Source organism: Monodelphis domestica, chromosome 4 (genome assembly GCF_027887165.1).
Source record: "Monodelphis domestica isolate mMonDom1 chromosome 4, mMonDom1.pri, whole genome shotgun sequence".
NCBI classification, from domain to species: domain Eukaryota; kingdom Metazoa; phylum Chordata; class Mammalia; order Didelphimorphia; family Didelphidae; genus Monodelphis; species Monodelphis domestica.
In genome coordinates, this window is record NC_077230.1 from 392,394,535 (window position 1) to 392,412,940 (window position 18,406).

The following is an 18,406-nucleotide window of genomic DNA, read 5'->3' on the forward strand; positions in this document are numbered from 1 at the left end:
GTGGTGAGTTCTCTGATCACTGGAGGTCTTTTAAGCCAAGGTGGGATGATTTTTGAGCATAGGCCAATGTAGAGATGGAGTGTAGTTGATGGTCACTGAGGTTACTTCCAACCCATTTCATGGTATCATCAATTTGCTGTGTGGCGTTAATTATTTCTGGCTTCAATGGACTTCTTTGGACAATGAAGGAGTTAAAGAGTGCCTAAAGCCTCTTCCAACTCTGCCATTCTATGTTCATGGGCTAGGATTCCTCCCAGGTCTGGGTGTGTTCTCCTTCTGTCATGGTACATGTTCTCCCTGTATTTAGAGGCTGCCATTCTGGCCACCGCTGGGGTGGAATCCCTTATCTGGACATCACAGCCTCTGGGGGTTGGTTACTCTGTGGGCTCCTTATATTTCTCCAGCTGGAGCCATCATGGCTCTGTGGAATGTGCTCTATAGACTAGAATTAAAGGGAGCATTCCCCTCCCCCTCCTTCCAACCCCCCTCTCTCTATAACAAACTTGTACACCTCATACCCTGTGACTCCACAAGAGCCTGGGAGGGTGGAACTAGAAGGACTGGGACAGAGACAAAGAGAGCCAGAGGTGGGACTAGTTGGGAAGAGGAGGGACAGGGGAGAGAGAGAACAGAGCCAGAGAGGAAGGGAGGGGATAGGAAGAGGAAGAAGGGAGAGAGACAATGAGATAGAGACAGAGAAAAAAGAGACAGAAAGAGAGAGAACGGGGGGGGGGAAGAGGAAGGAAAGGAGGGAGAGAGACAAAGAGATCCAGAGAAAAAAGAGACAGGGGAGAGAGAGAAGGGAGGGGGTGGGAGACAAAGAGATAGAGACAGAAAAAAAGAGAAAAGGGAGAGAGAGAGAGGAGAAAGAGAGAGAGAGGTGGGAGAGAGGAGAAAGAGAGAGAGATGAGAGAGAGGAGAGAGAGGTGGGAGAGAAGTGGGGGAGAGAGAAAGAGAGAGAGAGGTGGGAGAGAGAGAGAGAGAGAGAGAGAGAGAGAGAGAGAGAGAGAGAGAGAGAGAGAGAGAGAGAGAGAGAAATGGGAGGAAGAGGGAGAGAGACAGATACAGACAGAGAGAGACAAAAAGAAACAGAAACAGAGAAACAGAGATTGGGGAGAAAGGATGGGAGGAGAGAGAGACAGAAAGATAGACAAAAAGAGTCAGAGGAAAGGAGGAAGAGAGAAGGAAAGAGACAGAGAAAGAGACAGAGGGAAGGCAGGGATGGATGGAAAGATGAGGGAAGGAGATAGAGACAGAAACAGACCAAAATAGAGAGACCAAGACAGATAGACATAGCACCAGAAAGGCATAGAGACTGTGATAAAGAGAGACAAAAGTCGATCAGACGAACTGGGAGGGATCTCAGAAGCCATCTAGTTAAACCCTCATTTTACAGTGAGGAAATTGAGGCTGGGGAACGCTGTATCTTTCCCAGAGTCACAGAAGGAGGAAGTATCTGAGGCAGAAATTAAACTTCTGAAGCCAAGTCCAACACTAACCACTGGACTATTAAGTTATTATAGCTAGGAAAGATAAATACAGACAGAGAGAGACAAAGGCAGAGAAAATCAGAGAAATCGAGATACACAGACAGAAAGAGAGAGACACAGAGAGAGAAATAGCTCTGGAGAAAAAGGCTGAGAGATGGTACATTCATAAGCTTTCCTGTTCAGTTGTCCTCTTCCTTAAGCCCCTGCTCTCCAGGGGACCAGAAAAAGATTGCTGAAGGGGCATGAAGGACTTATTCCCTTGGCCACACTTCAGGCCAAGTGGCCCCCTTCTAGAGGAGGGAATAGACCTGAAGTCCTCCAGGGTAGCTCAGAAAGCCAGCTTTGGGAATGAGCTTCCCTGGGTGAGGATTTCAGCCCTCTGTCAAAACTTGAGGGTCTCCTTCTCCAGCCCTTCTACTTGCTCCCACCCCAGCCAAAGCCCTTCTCTCCCTAGCTCTTCATTGGAGCCTAGAATACCAGTGCAGGAAAGGATTTAGACCATCTTTTTCAAATTCCTTCTTTCCCCTCTGAACTGGGCCCCAGAAAAAGGAAACCATTTGGCCAGCATCCAAAGGGGCTGGGTTGGAATTCAAATCCAGATTTCCAAACTCTACATCTCCCCTTCGTTTGTTTCTAGCATGGGGCCTAGCACACAACTGGGCACCCCCTAGCTTTTGTTCAGCAAAGACTTGTGGGATTCAATGACGAATGTCACTGCCGGACAAGGTCTCTAGCATCAGAGCCTGAGGTGGGGAGGTATCTGAAGAGCCCTGGGGCAGGGACGGTAGACATTCCTAAGCCCAACCGCTGGCCCCCTTCCCCCCAAAGTACACCATAATTACTGCTTAAGTCAGAAAGCCGGAGGGCCTGAGCTTGTGGCCCAATGCTCCTCTGCCCCACCTTCTTCTACATGGCTCTTGGCTCCTTCCCCAGCCAAGTCTAGGAGGCCAGGAAGGGAAAAGGGGAGAAGAGTGTGAGGGCTCTTGAATAAGGGCACAAAAGGGGAAGGAATCCAGGAGAGGAGAGCCTGACAGAGAGATGGGCTGTTTCACAGCATTTTAGAGTGGAAAGGGACCTTAGAGATCATTCTAGTCCAACCCCCATATTTTACAGATGAGGAAATTGAGGCCTGGAGAGGGAAAGTGACTCAAGAAACATCATGTCTTGATAGAATATAAAAAGAATCCAGTTTCTGACATTCAACCTCTCTCTCATCTGTAAAATGAGGATAATAAACAGCACCCACCTCACAGGATTGCATTGTTCATTGAGTCCTTTTAGCCATGTTCAGCTCATGACTCCATTTGGAGTTTCCTTTCTCCTTTTTAAAAATATATATGTATATTTATTATATTTATTATTTTTTAATTTTTTATTTATTTTATTCTGGTAACACATCTACACATAAGTTTTCCAAGGTTCTGACCTCCAGGAATTGATGCAGAGTGAAAGGAGCAGAACCAGGAGAACATTGTACACAGAGACTGATACACTGTGGTACAATCAAATGTAATGGACTTCTCTACTAGCAGCAATGAAATGACCCAGGACAATTAGGAGGGATTTGGGATTTGGGAGAAAGATGCTCTCCACATCCAGAGGAAGAACCGAGGGAGCAGAAACACAGAAGAAAAACAACTGCTTGATCACATGGGTTGATGGGGATATGATTGGGGATGCAGACTCTAAACGATCACCCTGGTACAAATATCAATAATATGGAAATAGGTCTTGATCAATGACACATGTAAAACCCAGTGGAATTACTCATTGGCTACTGGAGGGGGTGGGAGGAGGGGGGGGAAGAACATGAATCATGGAACCATGGGAAAATGTTCTAAATTAACTAATTAAATAAAAATTTCTAAAAATCTAAAAACAAATAAATTTTAAAATTAAATTTTAAAAAACGTTTTCCAAGGTTCCATGATTCTTGTTGTCTCCCTCCCCTCTTCCTCCCTCCTCCCAAAGCTAAGACACAGGGTTACACAGGTATTATCACTCAAAATCAAATATTCCATATTTGCAAGAGAGTAGTCTTATAAGACCAAAACCCTAAATCATATATGAGATTTTCTTGACAAAGAGATTGGAGTAGTTTGCCATTTCCTTCTCCAGATCTTTTTTTTTCCCCTTAAACTTTTACCTTCAGCCTTAGAACCAATAATCAGTGTTGGTTACAAAGCAGAAGACAGATAAGGGATAGGTAATTGGGGTTAAGTGATTTGTCCAGGGTCATACAACTAGGCATATTTGAACCTAGGACCTTCCATCTCTAGGCCTGGTTCTCTATCCACTGAGTCACCTACCTGCCCCTTCTCCAGCTCATTTTACAGATGAGTAAACTGAGGCAAAGAGTAAAGTGAATTACCCAGGGTCACACAGCTAGGAAGTGTCTGAGACCATATTTGAACTCAGGAAGCAAATAAGGATCAAATGAGATCATGTGTGTGAGGATCTTTTCAAACCTTAGAGTTCTATCTGAATTGGGATACAGCCAGAACAGGTGATTTCATAGGTAGAAAGAATTCCCAGATGAAGAAATTCCCTCTATAAGTACAACTTTTCATTAGAGATTTACTTAGAGCCCTGGGACATTCAATTACCTACCTGGGATCATCACAGCCAAAATGTGTCAGTGTCAGGATTTGAACCCAGGACTTTCCACCTCTGAGCTGGCTCTCTATTCACTATGTCACAGCTGTCCCTGCATACTATCAGTTATGAGAAATTCTTTTGACTAAGGTAACCCAGGCAAGTAAGTAAGAGAAGTCAGACTCAACCCCCTCATACCCTGACTCCAAGTCTTATATTTCCCCTGATGCCATATTGTACTCCTCCAGGAGACTACTTGGGGGAATGGTAGAAGAAGAGGGAGGGGCATCAGAGAAGAGATGGGTCATGAAGTTGGGACTTTAACAGACAGAGACAAGAGGGGCTGAGTCCATTCCAGAAACAGGGGGTAAGGGGACTTGTTTGAAGGCACAGAAATGGGAGGGGGCAGGATGAGATCTGGGTTAGAGTTATTCTAATTTGGCTGGGATTTAAGTGATTTGAGAGGGTGTGATAACTGTACCCTGTAATTAAGGCTACAGAGCATGATGAGGTACGAGTCATGGACCCCCCTTTCCTGAAGGATCTCAGCCATCTCTCCAGAGCTCTACTATATATATATATATATATATATATATATATATATATATATATAGTCAACTCTATTCCATAAACATTTATGAGGTACCTACTGTGTGCCAGGCATGATGCTAAGCACTGGGGGATATAAAAAGAGACAAAAGATAGCCCCTGTCTTAGAGGAGCTTACAGTCTAATGGGAGAGACAACATGCGAATAAATATATACAGTAAGCTATAGGCAGAAAAAGGAAAGTATTAAAAGTCATCAAACATGTATTAAGCACCTACTGTGTGCCAGGTACCATGCTAAGAGCTGGTGATAAAAAAAGGCAAAAGGCAGTCCCTTTGTCCTGGAGGAGCTTACAGGTTAATGGAAGAGGCAACATGGAAATAAATGTATATGGTAAGCTATAGGCAGAAAAAAGAAAGGAGCTCACAGTCTAATGGGGAGACACCATGCAAATAAATAGGTATATGCAAGATAAATACAAGTAGATGGAAGGTAATCCAAGAGGTGAGGACATTGGCAGCTATGATGGAGGTGGAGAATGTGGAAGACACAGGAGGGACTGGGAAAGGCTTCCTGAAGGAAGTAAGATTTGAGCTAAGTCTTGGAGGAAGCCAAGGAAGGTAAGAGACAGGAGGAGAGCATTCTGGGCATGAGGAAAAGAGAGCCAGCACAAGACATAAGGAAGGAGGATGGAATGTCATGTACAATAAGAGCAAGTGAGGCAGTGTGACTGGTTGGTGGAGGATGTAGGAAGGAGGAGCTCACTGCTATTGAAGCCATCAGTAGGGAGGGGACTTTTGAGAGTCTTTCATTTTATAGATGAGAAAACTGAGGCTCTAAGAGAAGTGACTTTTCCAAGGTCAGACATCCTCTGAATGCTTTCTTTCCTCTCTAAATTGATCTCCTACCTCTTCGGGACTTTCTCCAGAGCACCTGGTTAAGTTCCTTCATCTCCCTTCCCTCTTTCTCTTTTCAGCTTCCTTTTATAGGTTTTTCTTTTCCTCAATAGACTGAAAGCTTCAGGAGAGCAGGCTTTGTCTTTCTTGATGCTTGCACTAGGCACTAGGCATACAGAAAACACATAATAGGTGCTTGTGAATTTGATATTGACCTGTGCTACAGGAATCAATAACACAATGAAAAAAATGACCAGTCAGGGGGAGGTGCAGGTTGGAGTTAGGTCTCCATTTTACAGAATGCTGGGAAGAAGGAAGAACCCAAAGGAAGGAGAAGAACTTCAGGCAATGCCAGCTAGATACCTAAAAAGAGACTTAGACACCCAAAGGGCCCTGCCAGGGAGCCATATGTAATAAGGTGGGAGACTCAGAGGGACTAAAGAGAAAGAATTTCCCCCTGAGAAAGAGCAATTGTTGCATTATGATTGAGGAGTCTTCAATTACTGAAACTAGTCTGGGGAAGCCTAGATGCTTTTTTTCTGAGGAACGAGGGCTATGAGTACATGTTGTTCAGTTATATCCAGTTCTCTGTGACCCCATTTTGGATTTTCCTGGCAAAGATACCAGAGTGGTTTGCCATTTCCTCCTCCAACTCATTTTCCAGATGAGGAAACTGAAGCAAACAGGGTGAAATAACTTGCCTGGGGTCACACAGCTAGGAAGTATCTGAGGCCAGATTGAACTCAGGTCTTCCTGACTCCAGACCTGGAACTCTATCCATGTGCCACCTCACTGCCCATAGGTTACATAATGATGTTCTAAAGCTCATCCAAGCTTTGACATTCCATATTTTAAGGTCCCTCCCAGCTCTGACATTCCCTGTTCTAAGCTCTCTCCCAGCTCTGAAATTCTGTGTTCTAAGGTCCCTCCCAGCTCTGACAGTCTCTGGTCTAAGGTCTCTCCCAGCTCTGACAGTCTCTGTTTTAATGGGTTCTCCCAGCTCTGACATTCTCTGTTCCAAGGGCTCCCCCAGCTCTGACATTCTCTGTTCTAAGGTCCCTCCCAGCTCTGACATTCTCTGTTCCAAGGGCTCCCCCAGCTCTGACATTCTCTGTTCTAAGGTCCCTCCCAGCTCTGACATTCTGTGTTCAAAGGTCTCTCCCAGCTCTGACATTCTCTGTTTTAATGGGTTCTCCCAGCTCTGACATTCTTTGTTCCAAGGGCTCCCCCAGCTCTGACAGTCTCTGTTCTAAGCTCTCTCCCAGCTCTGACATTCTGGGTTCTAAGGTCCCTCCCAGCTCTGACATTCTCTGTTCTAAGGTCTCTCCCAGCTCTGACATTCTCTGTTCCAAGGTCTCTCCCAGCTCTGCCATTCTCTGTTCTAAGGTCTCTCCCAGCTCTGACATTCTCTGTTCTAAGATCTCTCCCAGCTCTGACATTCTCTGTTCTAAGGTCTCTCCCAGCTCTGACAGCCTCTGTTCTAAGGTCTCTCCCAGCTCTGACATTCTCTGTTCCAAAGTCTCTCCCAGCTCTGACATTCTTTGTTCTAAGCTCTCTCCTAGCTCTGACATTCTCTGTTCTAAGGTCTCTCCCAGCTCTGACATTCCATGTTCTAAGGACTCTCCCAGCTCTGATGTTCTGGGTTCTAAAACCCTTTTAGCTGACATTTAATGACTTTGATTCAATCGTCTAAACAAAGCTCTCCCACTTTCCTGAAACCAGTCGTAGGCCTTAGAAAGGTAGATGAGTTGACTGTTACTATTAAACATAAAGCAGGTCCAGAGAAAGAACTGTTGGAGTAGATGGATGTGGATCAAAGCAGCCTCTCTTTCATGTCACAGTATTTACGGTTTTTTTAATTTTTTGATGGGATTTTGATTTTCAATGATGTTGCTCTTGCAACATGACCAATATGGATGTGTGTTTTGCATTACTATATAAACAAAAATTAAAAAAACAATATAAGGGTTTGTCTTTGGGGAGGGGAATTTGGACCCAGACCTCAAGTCCTGATGCACTTAATAACTAGGTCAGTCAGTCAGCATTTATTAAGCACCTATCATGTGCCAGGGACAGTGTACATAAGCACTGGGGATGCCAAAAAGAGGCAAAAGAGGGCCCCTGTCCTCAAGGAGCTCACGATCAAATGGGGAGAGACAGCATGTAAACAAAATGTACCCTTAAACTATAGATGGGATAAGAGAGGGAAGAAACTAGAATGAAGAGGAATCAGGAAAGACTTCCTGTAGGAGATGGCCAGGAAAGTGAAAAGCCAGAGATGAGGAGAGAACATTCCAGGTATGGGGGACAGCCAGAGAAAATGTCCAGAACACAAAAATGGAGGATCTTGTTCAAAGGATGGCCAAGAAACCAGAGCCCCTGGATTAAAGAGTACGTGTTAAGGAGTAAGAGGCTAGAAGACTAGAAAGGTAAGAGGGTTAGGAAGAGCTTTGAATGCCAAAACAGACCATGTGGTATCAGATCCTAGAGGCAATAGGGAGCCACTGGAGTTTATCGAATGGGGGAGGTGGTGTTAAAGGGGTGAAGGGGGAGGAAAGACATGGTGAGTGCTTTAGGAAAATCACTTTGAAGACTGAAGAAGAGATAGGTTGGAGTGGAAAGAGACTTGAGGCAGGCAGGCTGTCAGCAATCCAGGTGTGGCGTGATGAGGCACCAGAGTGAAGGCCATGTCAGAGAAGAGAAGAAGGCATGCTGAAGAGATATTGCAAAGGTAAAATCAATGGGCCTTGGCTACAGATTGGATATGGGAATGAGAGTTCAAGGAGAAGAGTTCAGAAAGACCCCTAGATTGGGAGCCTGAGGGACCGAGGATGGTGGTGCCCTCAACAGTAACAGAGAAGTATGTGTGTGGTAGGGGTGTATGAAACAATATAATGACTTCTATCTTGGGCATATTGATCCTGGATTCTGGATTTTCAGTTGGAAGGGATCTCAGGGGCCATCTAGGTCAATCCCCCATTTTGTTGATAAGGAAACTGAGGTGCAAGGAAGTTAAGTGATTTACCCAAGGTAAGCCATAGGGTATTAGGATACCTCTATGCTCCCTTCCAGCTTTAAATCCATGATTTTGTACATAGTCAGTGCCCCCCAAAGGCTTAGAAGGGTCACTATGAGGAATGAGAGAATGAGTTGCTAAAAACAAAGCAGATGGATTGATGAGAAGTAATGAGCGCTCAGCTGAGCTGATGGACCTTGGAGGTCTGTCTAATGGGTGACCAGCTGGCATCAACACTGATGATCACCTTTTCTCCTGGCTAGGGACCAAACCACAGAAGACAAGAAAATGATGACATGTATATGAACCAGGAAGCATGGACTCAACCAAAGACCTATGAGGCCTGTGTTCAAGCAAAGGGAAACTGGCCTGTGGGAGTTGTTCCATTGGGTGAGGGGGTGGGGAAAGAAGAGCAGCTTTGGGGAGAGATTTGGACACCCTAGGGACACACTAAGGGTAAAGGGAGATGAAAGACAAAAAGGAGAGAATGGTAGTGCTAAAGTGGTAGAACTTGGGAGAAGGGGAAGAAGACCAAGAGAGACAAGGAAGAAGGAGACTAGGAAGGAAGGGAAACCTAAGAAGATGGCGCAATTAAGAAGGCAGCTTCAGGGAAGGAGAATGCCATTAGGCAGCCACGAGTAAGCAGAGCAGATCAGAAAGAAGCTAATCCAAAGGAGAAAGAGCTCAATGACAAAAATTAGGAAATGAGGGTGGGGAGGTGACAAAAGAAGTCAATTTCCCTCCCTGTGCCTCAGTTTTCTCATCTGAAAAGTAAGAGAATTGCATTACGCAATCTCTGAAGTCACTCCCTGTTCTGATATTCAATGTACTAAGACCTCTTCTAAGGACCTCCCAGCTCTGATATTTTTTGTTCTAAAACCTCTTCCATCTCAAATATTTTCTGTTCTAATGTCCACGGTTCTCTGAATGTTATCATGTAAGATGGGAGGGGGGAAGGAAGGAGGGAGGGAGAAAGGGAGAGAGACAGAGAGAGAGCAGAGAGAGAGGGAGAGAGAGAGGAAGAGAAAGAGGGAGGGAGACAGAGAGAGATGGAGACCAAGAGAAAGAGGGAGGTAGAGAGAAAGAGGGAAAGCGAGAGGAAGGAGGGAAGGAGAGAGGGAGAGAGACAGACTGACAGACTGACAGACAGAGAGACAGAGACAGAGAAGGAGACAGAGAAAAAGAAGGAGAGAGAAAGGAAGCGAAGGATAGAGAGAGACAGAGGGAGAGAGCAGAGAGACAGGGAGACAGAGAGAAAGGGAAAGAGAGAGGGAAGGACGGAGGGAGAGAGACAGAGAGACAGAGACAAAGAGTCAGAGACTGAGATGGATAGAAAGGAAAAACAGACTTGTATAGAAAAGAGAGGATAAAAGAGACAGAAACAGAGACATAGGGGAAAGAAGGAGAAAGAGAAGGAGGGAGAGAGAAAAGGAGAGAGATACTTCAAAAAGGTAAACAGGAATCTGCATTAATGTAGGAATGGCTGAACAAATTGTGGGGCAGGAGTGTGATAGAATATTACATCACTGTAAAAAATGAATATGAAGAATTAAGAGAAACTTGGGAAGATTCATAGGAAAGTTGTGAAAAAAGCGGAGCCTGAAGAACACTGATGTCAGAAGTCTGATCCAGAAAAAGGCTGGGGTGGGTGAGTGGGCCTCCAGCCTCTCAGCAGAGAGGTGGCTACTTTCAAGGGCAGACTGAAGTATACACTGGCAGACACCATCAACATTGACTTAATTGTACTTTGTCCAACAGAAGGTTCTATTGGGAGTCAAAGGAGAGTCAACGGGAAGCAAATCGGTAGAGATTTTCTTCGGAGCATCAATGAAGCACTAACCAGAGGACTCTGGGGGTCAATCAGGAAAAGAAACCAGGAGAGGAAGAACAAAGACTCAGGAGGTGAGGCCAGGCAAGAAGGGTTAGAGATCCTCAATGTCTTCTTTGGTTTTGTTCATAAACACTCATTAACGTCCTCCACCCCACAGGGCTCTGACTCCAAGCCTTTGGGCTGCCAATTAAGCCCCAGATTAGCTGGACTGCATTGTTTGGGGTTTTGTTCAGTCTCAGGCTCTCTCTTTATTGCTATGACAGGGCTGGGGAGCTTGGCCAAGGTCCATGCCCTCCAGGTTCTCAGACAGGGAACTAGGAAGACCTCTGAGGGGAGGAGGAACAGGCTGGCCAGAAGAGTCCCAAATGAATTGGGGATCATGAAGGAGCTTCCTTGACCCATCTGCCATCTTGAGACTGCTCAACAAAGCTACAAGGGCTTCTTTTAGACACCATGGAGTAGAGAAGACCTGGGGAGGAAGGGAAATAGTTTTGCTGCTTCATGCCAAGTCTGGGAAAGGTCAAACTGGAAGGTTGCCGGTCTCTTTAAGGAAAAGACACTCCAGGTTCAAACCATCAGGCAATTAGCCACCGAAACACAAATATTTCTCCAAACCAAGTCCCATTGGCTCCTTTGGGGTGATTAATCACTTCCCGTGAAGTCACCCCCATGACAGCCCATCTCTCCTGGGAGGTTGGCACAGTCAGGTGGTTGGCAAACAGTCTGCCCTGGGGGCCATGCCACCTCCTCATAGACTTGGCCAGTCAGCAGTAGCAGTTAGGGCCCAAAGCTGGTGAGAAACACCTGCCAAGCCTGGGGGAAGCCAAGATCCCTGTCTCTAAGACATGCCTCCCCAAGAGATAAGAGAGAGGAACAAGTCCAGCTCCTGCCTCTGGTCAGCATGGCCCCTAAACCCAGTGGGGCCAGTTAGGTAAAGGACTAGATTTGCTGTCAGGGTACATGAGTTGAAATTCCCATCTCTGCTACCAACTAATTGTACCACCTTGGAAAAGTCATTTTACCATCTGAACCTCAATTTACTCCTCTATAAAATAAAATGGCAAGACTAGATGATTCCCTCCAAAAGAAGGTCATTCCATGCGCTCCTTCTACCATCCAAATCACTATTCACTACCCTCTGGACTAGGAACTTCTTCATTGAGTCTAACCTCGATTTCTCTAGCTCAGAGATAGAAAATAGCTGTCATGGCCTTCCTGATGAGGATATTTCTCCCCTAGTCCTCCTCAGCCAGGACTATTAAAGGAGTTCTGGGGATTCAGTAGTCATCACTGGGAACCAAACATCCATAGGATCGTGAATTATAACGAATAGGGGGGAACTTTAGAGACCATCTAATTCAACTCTCTCCTTTTAGAGCTTAGGAAACTTAGAGGTCTAACTATGGTCAGAAACTTGCCCAGGGTTACCCAGGTAGGATTGGGAACTTGTGCTTCTAGTTCCAATTCCAACTGCCCTTCCACTAGGCTCTTGGAATCTTCTTCCTGTCAAACCAGCCAACAACAGAGCCAGATCCAATTGGGCGAGTTTATTTTTCATAAACTGCATTAATTCTTATATCAGAGCCCTGGACTAGAAATCCTTGTATGTTACAGAGAATTATGCTGTTGAGGTCTTGGATCTCAGGCATCATCCAGCTCATAGGTTTTTGCATTTTCTTTGTCCTTGGGAATATGTTCCTTGCACAAATTCTGGCTAACAATGATTCTTTTTCTACCTATGTGACAACATTGTCTATCAATCTGGAGAAGGGTTGAAGGTTTGATGGGCCACTTCAAATTAGCTATTTACCAGGTAAAGATGTCAGCGGGCCAGGAATTTCAAGGTTTGGGATTTATCGAGAGAATCCTTTGACCAGCTTAGGATGTCTTGACTGGTCAATTAATAAATTATCTTAGAATTAAGAAATATGGCCTCTGGAGAATTTCAATCATTACACAACCAAAAATAGCCATGCCATCTCCCCCTCCACTGTATCTGAATTCCACTTCTGAAGGGTGCTCTAAAATACTTGGAGATCCCAAAAGGGTATGCTCTTCCTGCTCAGCATCCCTCATCCACCTCTCCCCCTTTCCTCTTAGAATTAGCAGAAAGGGGATAAAGGGACATCAGATCAGGAGAAAAGCAACATGGAGTGACAGAGGGGAAAGTGTAATGAACCTGGAGTCAGAAAGTTGTCATTCAGTTGTTTTTCAGTTGTGTCTGACTCTTTGTGACCACAGTTTGTTTTTTTCGGCAAAGATCCTGGAGTGGTTTGCCATTTTTCTCCAGCTCATTTTACAGAGGAGGAAACAGAGTCAAACAGAGTGAAGTGACATGCCAGGATCACACAGCTGGTAAATGTCTGAGACAAGATTTGAACTCAGGCCCTCCTCACTCCAGGCTCAATACTCAATCCGATGTGCCATCTTGATGTCCCTAGTCAGAAAGACTTGGGTTTGTATCCTGTGTCTTAGATGCTGCGTGACACTGGGCAAGTCACTTATACCTCTCATGCCTCAGCTTCCTTATCTGTATAATGGGGACAATAATAACACCATCTTTACAGGGGAAGCTAAAATTTGTGAAGCTCAAATAGGATCATGTCTGTCAAAAACATTTTAGTGCCACCCATCAGTGTGACTGGCTATAATTATTCCAGAGGAATTAGTTTCAGCTCACATTCTACGGGCATTTCTGGGGCAAGAAATAGATGCCCTCTAGCAGGGAGGGGGGACATCACTAAAGGTACCTTGTATCTTCTAAAGGTCCTCAGCCTTTGGCATGGAAACAGGAGGAGGAAATGGGGAGCAGAGTACTGGTCCTCATTGTTTGAAGGCTCTAAGGTTTACAAAGCACTTTTCTTGGGAAACTGAGGTTAACCAGGCAATTTCATAGATAAGATAACCGAGGTCCTAAGAGATGAAGTCAGTGCCAAAGGTAAGATTCTAGCTGAGGCCTTCCTGGCCTGAACTCCAGGGTGCTTGTCTCAACACCAATGTTAGGAAGCCACTACCTTTGGGAGCTTGGAACCTCTACTGAAGCAGGAAAAAGGGGGGCTCCCTTTTTCCCACCTCCTTTATCATCCATCCCTATACCATTGGAGATGCCAGTTGACTTAAGACAGAAATTTATGAGATACCTTTTCCCTTTGTTAACCCTCCCACTTTGGAGCTAGATTAAGATCACAAAGCTAGAAGCTGGCTTAGAAATTATCTAGTCCAACCCCCACTCCTGACTTCACAAATGATGAAACTGAGGCAGAGAGAGGCTATGTGATTGGTCTAGAGTTACCCAGGTAGTAAGGAGCAGAGCTAAGATTTGAACCCAAGTGATGTCACTCCCAAATCCAGCACCCTTTCCATTGTACTACATGGAAACTTAGAGCTCTCAGAGATTTAAAGCTGGGGAAAAAAAGACAGATCATCTTGTTCAATTCTTTCTTTGTACAGATGAGGAAACTGAGGCACAGAAAAAGCAAAATAATTTGCTGAAGGTTACACAGGTACTAAGTGGCAGAACCAAGATTTGAACCCAGCTTCTCTGCCTCCAAACCCAACACTATGTTCTTTATACAAAAGAGCTAATAAAGCAGAGACAATTGTCAGAGATCTTCTAAGCCAACCTTTGGTCCAGCACATCCACTTTGGCATCCTTAGAAGGGATCACATAAGAAGGGAGATAAAAAGAACTTCCAACCTAAAGTGCTTTAATGTTTACAAAATACTGTCCTCACAAGAGCCCTATGTGCTAGATAGTGCATTATTCCCATTTTACACATGAGAAAAATCAAGAATCAGAGCAATAGAGGGGTTTGCAACTAGTAGGTCTGCCTTGGAGTCAAGTCCTCTGATTCCAGATCTACATCTGGATTTATGCTAGAACTTAGAACAGGCCCACACCAATTTGGTCTTGGACTGACTACCAGGGTCATGAGAGGACCTGGAAAAGCCGGAGTTACTGGATGATGATGAGTCTTACCTCTTCACCTCTAGAACTCAAAGCCTTTATACTGAGGTAGGGCAGACCTAGGCAATGTTCTTCAAAACCAGATAAGCCGATGTTCCCTTCTCAGGCCAAGTTTCATTACTCTGGATCCCCCTGACCCCACAAAGTAACAATCTCCCCTATCACCGGGAACACTTGAACCACCTCTGGTGTTCTGGTGTGGCAAAGAACCAGAGAGTCATGGATAATCCGAACTGGAAGGGTGCTCAGAATACAGAATTTCAGAGATGGAAATGGTTTTAAAACATAGAATGTCAGAGCTGGAAGGACCTTAGAACACCGACTGTCAGAGCTGGGAGGGTCTTTGGAACCCACAATGTCAAAGCTGTTGGGGGGGAGGGCAGAGGTAGAAACCATCTATCTAGTCCAATCCCCTCACTTTACAAAGGAGGAAACTGAGTCTCAAAGAAGAAAAATCACTTTCAAAAGTCGGTCACAATGGATCGGCAACAGAATTGGGTCTCCTGACTTCAAGGCAGAGCCCAAGGCAGAGAGACCAAGAGAGCTCAGGTTTATCCAAGTGATGAAAGAAGAGAGGGATGGGATGACTTTTTCACCCACATCCTCCTTCCATTCCCATAAACTCCCAAATATTTTATCTCCTTATCTCACTACGCCTTTAAGAGACAAGCTTCTTGTGCCAAGTCCCTGGAAGCTTGGAAACTGGTGAGAGGTCCAGGCATGGTCCCATCCTTCCCAAGTGCCCACAGTCCAATCAATGAGGTCCCTACTTTTGGATTTCCCCCCACCCCAAACCATGCTCCTCAGTGTGATTTCCGGTGGCGTAATTCCCCACTTGAAACAGCAGACAAAGTTGCTACTTCCTAGCACTGCTGCCAGCTCCACCTTCTATCCTGTCAAAACATCTCTTGTCCTTGGCAGCGATCCGGTAACGTTTCCAGTGGGGCAGGTTCACCTGATTGGAGGCAACCTGTAGAGTGCTTCCCAAATCCCCCAGCAAGAGTGTGGAGCAGATCCTCACCCCCACCCTCAATTCCTGGAAGGCAGAGAGCCCTACTGGATGAAAAGAGACCAGCTTGGAGACTAGACTCTTACCGATAGATGTCAACTGAGATCTCAGTGCCCACCACACAGACAGCATGGGTAGGCTTCTTCAGGGACAGCCGGATTGTTCTCTGCTGGGCCATGCTCAGAAGAGAGTGGGTGCCTCCCCCCTCCGGAGCCAGCCCACAGTCCTCCAGGCTCCGGCAGGTGGGGTGCACTGAACAGAGGAGTGAGGGAAGAGGAGGAACAAGGACTGATGGGCTGCCCTCCTCCGCCTGCCTTTTAATTTCGCCCTGTGACCTGATTAGCTACAGTCCTTGTCCCCACCTCCTGGCCCCATGCCCAGGGCTCCATGATTAGGTGCTAAGAGGCTGTCAATCTGGCATCTGGGAGGTATTCATGTACAGAAGTTATCCGAGGCAATTGGGGGGTTGTGGCTCAGGAAAGGCAGGAGGATAAGTGCTTTCAAACCTATAGACAGGTTTGGGGGACCACCTTCCCCTGAAGACTGCAAGTATGAGGAAAGACAAACCACAAAGTTTCCATACATGGATGGGACTTTAGAACCCATCTTGTCCAACCCCCTCATTTTATAGATAAAGAAATCAAGGCTTAGAGATGATCAATGACTAGCCTAATTATACACGGCTAACAAGGAGCAGAGGTAGGATTTGAACTCAGCTCCTCTGACTCTTGAACCAATGCTCTGAAGCCTCCATGGCATGGCATAACCAGATTCTGCTTGGACTATTGCACACACACACACACACACACACACACACACACTTACATACTTACACATAAATGCATGCAATCATGCTGGTCCTCCAGCTTAGGACTGGGGGCTGGGAATGCCTGGGGCCATCAGACCAGAAATTTTTTTTCTTTATTTTATTCCAGTAACAAAGCTTCGCAGAAGTTTTCCAAGATTATTTGACTCATGTTATCTCCCTCCCCTCTTCCCTTCCCCCCTCTCAGAGCTGACAAGCAATTCCACTGGGTTATACATGTGTTTATCACTCAAAACCTATTTCCATATTATTTATTTTTATAAGTGAAAAATCTTATAAATCCAAAACCCTAAATCATATACCCATATAAACAATTGATAAATCAGATGCTACCCCAACAGTTCTTTTTCTGGAGATGGAGAGCATTCCCTGTCCTAAGTCCCTCAGAATTGTTCTGGATCATTGTGCTGCTGTTAGTAGCAAAGTCTAGCCAAGTTGGTTGTCCCACAATGTTTCGTTTGCTGTGTATAAAGTTCTCCTGGTTTTGCTTATTTCACTCTGCATCAGTTCGTGGAGGTCTTTCTTGCTCTTTCTGAAATCATCCTGTTCATCCTTCCTTACTGCACACTAGTATTCCATCACCGTCATAGAGCACACTTTGTTCAGCTGTTCCCCAATCAAGGGACACCCCCTCAGTTTCCAATATTTTTGCCACTGCAAAGAGCGCAGCTGTAAATATTTTTGTACAAACAGGTCCATCCCCATTTAAGACCAACAATCTTGGTCCTTCCTTTGTGCATAGTGGGGATGAAGGCCAGGATTTTCCTTTATCCATCACTTGAAAGGACATCATTGCCCACAGAGGGCTCTGGCAAAAGTGGGGAGCAGGAGATATGAAAAATCCAGTTCTCTTCAATGCCTCGTTGTTCCCTGCCCCCCCCCCCAGTCCATCAATAAGAAACGATTAGGCATTTACTGTACACCAGGCACCATGCTAAATGTGTAGGGATACAGAGAAAGATTAAAAACGGGGTCCTTGCCTTCAAAGAGCTAACTTTCCACTGGGGAAGGATTTGCGAATAGCCATGGGCATACAGGCTATACAGAGTAGAGAGCAGGCAATCTTAGAGGGAAGGCTTAAGATAAGATGTTTATGGAGTGGGGGGGGGGGCTGCAAAGACAAAAAAAAAGGCCTCCTGCTAACGGTAGGATTTGAACTGATCATTTAAAGAAGCCCCGAAGCAAGAACAGAAACATTCTGGCCCTGCCAGGTGCCTTGGCCTGCTCCCTAGACGCTTGGTTTGTTTGTCCTTGCCCTCAGAGGGCTCCCAGTCTGAAGGGGGAGGAGACATAGTCCACTCTGAGGGAGCACCACAGCCCCTGCCCTCTGGGATCTCCTGGACTGATGGGGAGTCATTCAGGGATCTTTCAGTCTAATAAGAGCAGCTGATATGTGAATAATAAAATTCACAGCAACAATTAGCATTTATATGGTACTTGCCAATATTATCTCATTCAGTCCTCATAATAACTGGAATGTAGATGCTATTATTATCCCTATTTTACATATGAGGAAACTGAGGCAGACAACCCTGAAATGGCTTGACCGGATCATGTAGCTAGTAAGAGCCTGCAGCTAGATTTGAATTCACATCTTTCTGACTCCAGGTCTAACCCTGTGCCACTTAGCTACCTTTAGATGTTAAGGTTTGCTAAGGGTTTTATCCTCAGTTTCCTCATCTGTAAAATGGGGATAATAATCATGCCACCCTCTCAGAGTAGCTTTAAGGATAAAGTGAGAGAGGTATGAAGCAAATTTTAGCAAGCTTTAAAGTGTTACAATTGTTATTCTTATTATCCAAACAATAACACTAGGATGTAAGTACCAGTTATTTTGCCCACTTTTTGTTACTCAGTAGTGTTCAATACATCTAGACCCAAATTGGGTTTTTCTTGGCAAGGATACTGGAGTGATGTGGCATTTCCTTCTCCAGCTCATTTTACAGATGAAGAAACTGAGGCAAACAGGATTAAGTGACTTTCCCAGGATCACACAGCAAGTTAGCATCTGAGGCCAGATTTGAACTATGAAGATGAGTCTCCCTGACTCCAGGTCTGTCACTCTGTCCCCTGCACCACCTAGATGCCCAGCTGCTGGAAGACTTTCAACAAAATCCAATTCTTGCCTTTAGAGAGCTTATATTACTACTCCAGCATGTAATATGTGAGAAGATATTACAAGGAGGGAGAGAACATCATCCGAAGGACCAGTAAAGGGAAGGCTCCT

General features: G+C 45.3%; 1 protein-coding gene across 1 annotated transcript in view; it reads right to left on the reverse strand.

Moving 5' to 3' along the window:
* The window catches only part of LOC100026075 (protein-arginine deiminase type-1), a 39,651-nt gene extending 24,025 nt beyond the window's left edge, over positions 1-15,626 (reverse strand). The window contains exon 1 of the mRNA XM_056795701.1: positions 15,440-15,626. Coding sequence (XP_056651679.1) covers positions 15,440-15,531 — 92 coding nt within the window. The 5' untranslated portion in view covers positions 15,532-15,626. The remainder of the gene's footprint in view (positions 1-15,439) is intronic.
* Between the last annotated feature and the right edge of the window lie 2,780 nt (positions 15,627-18,406).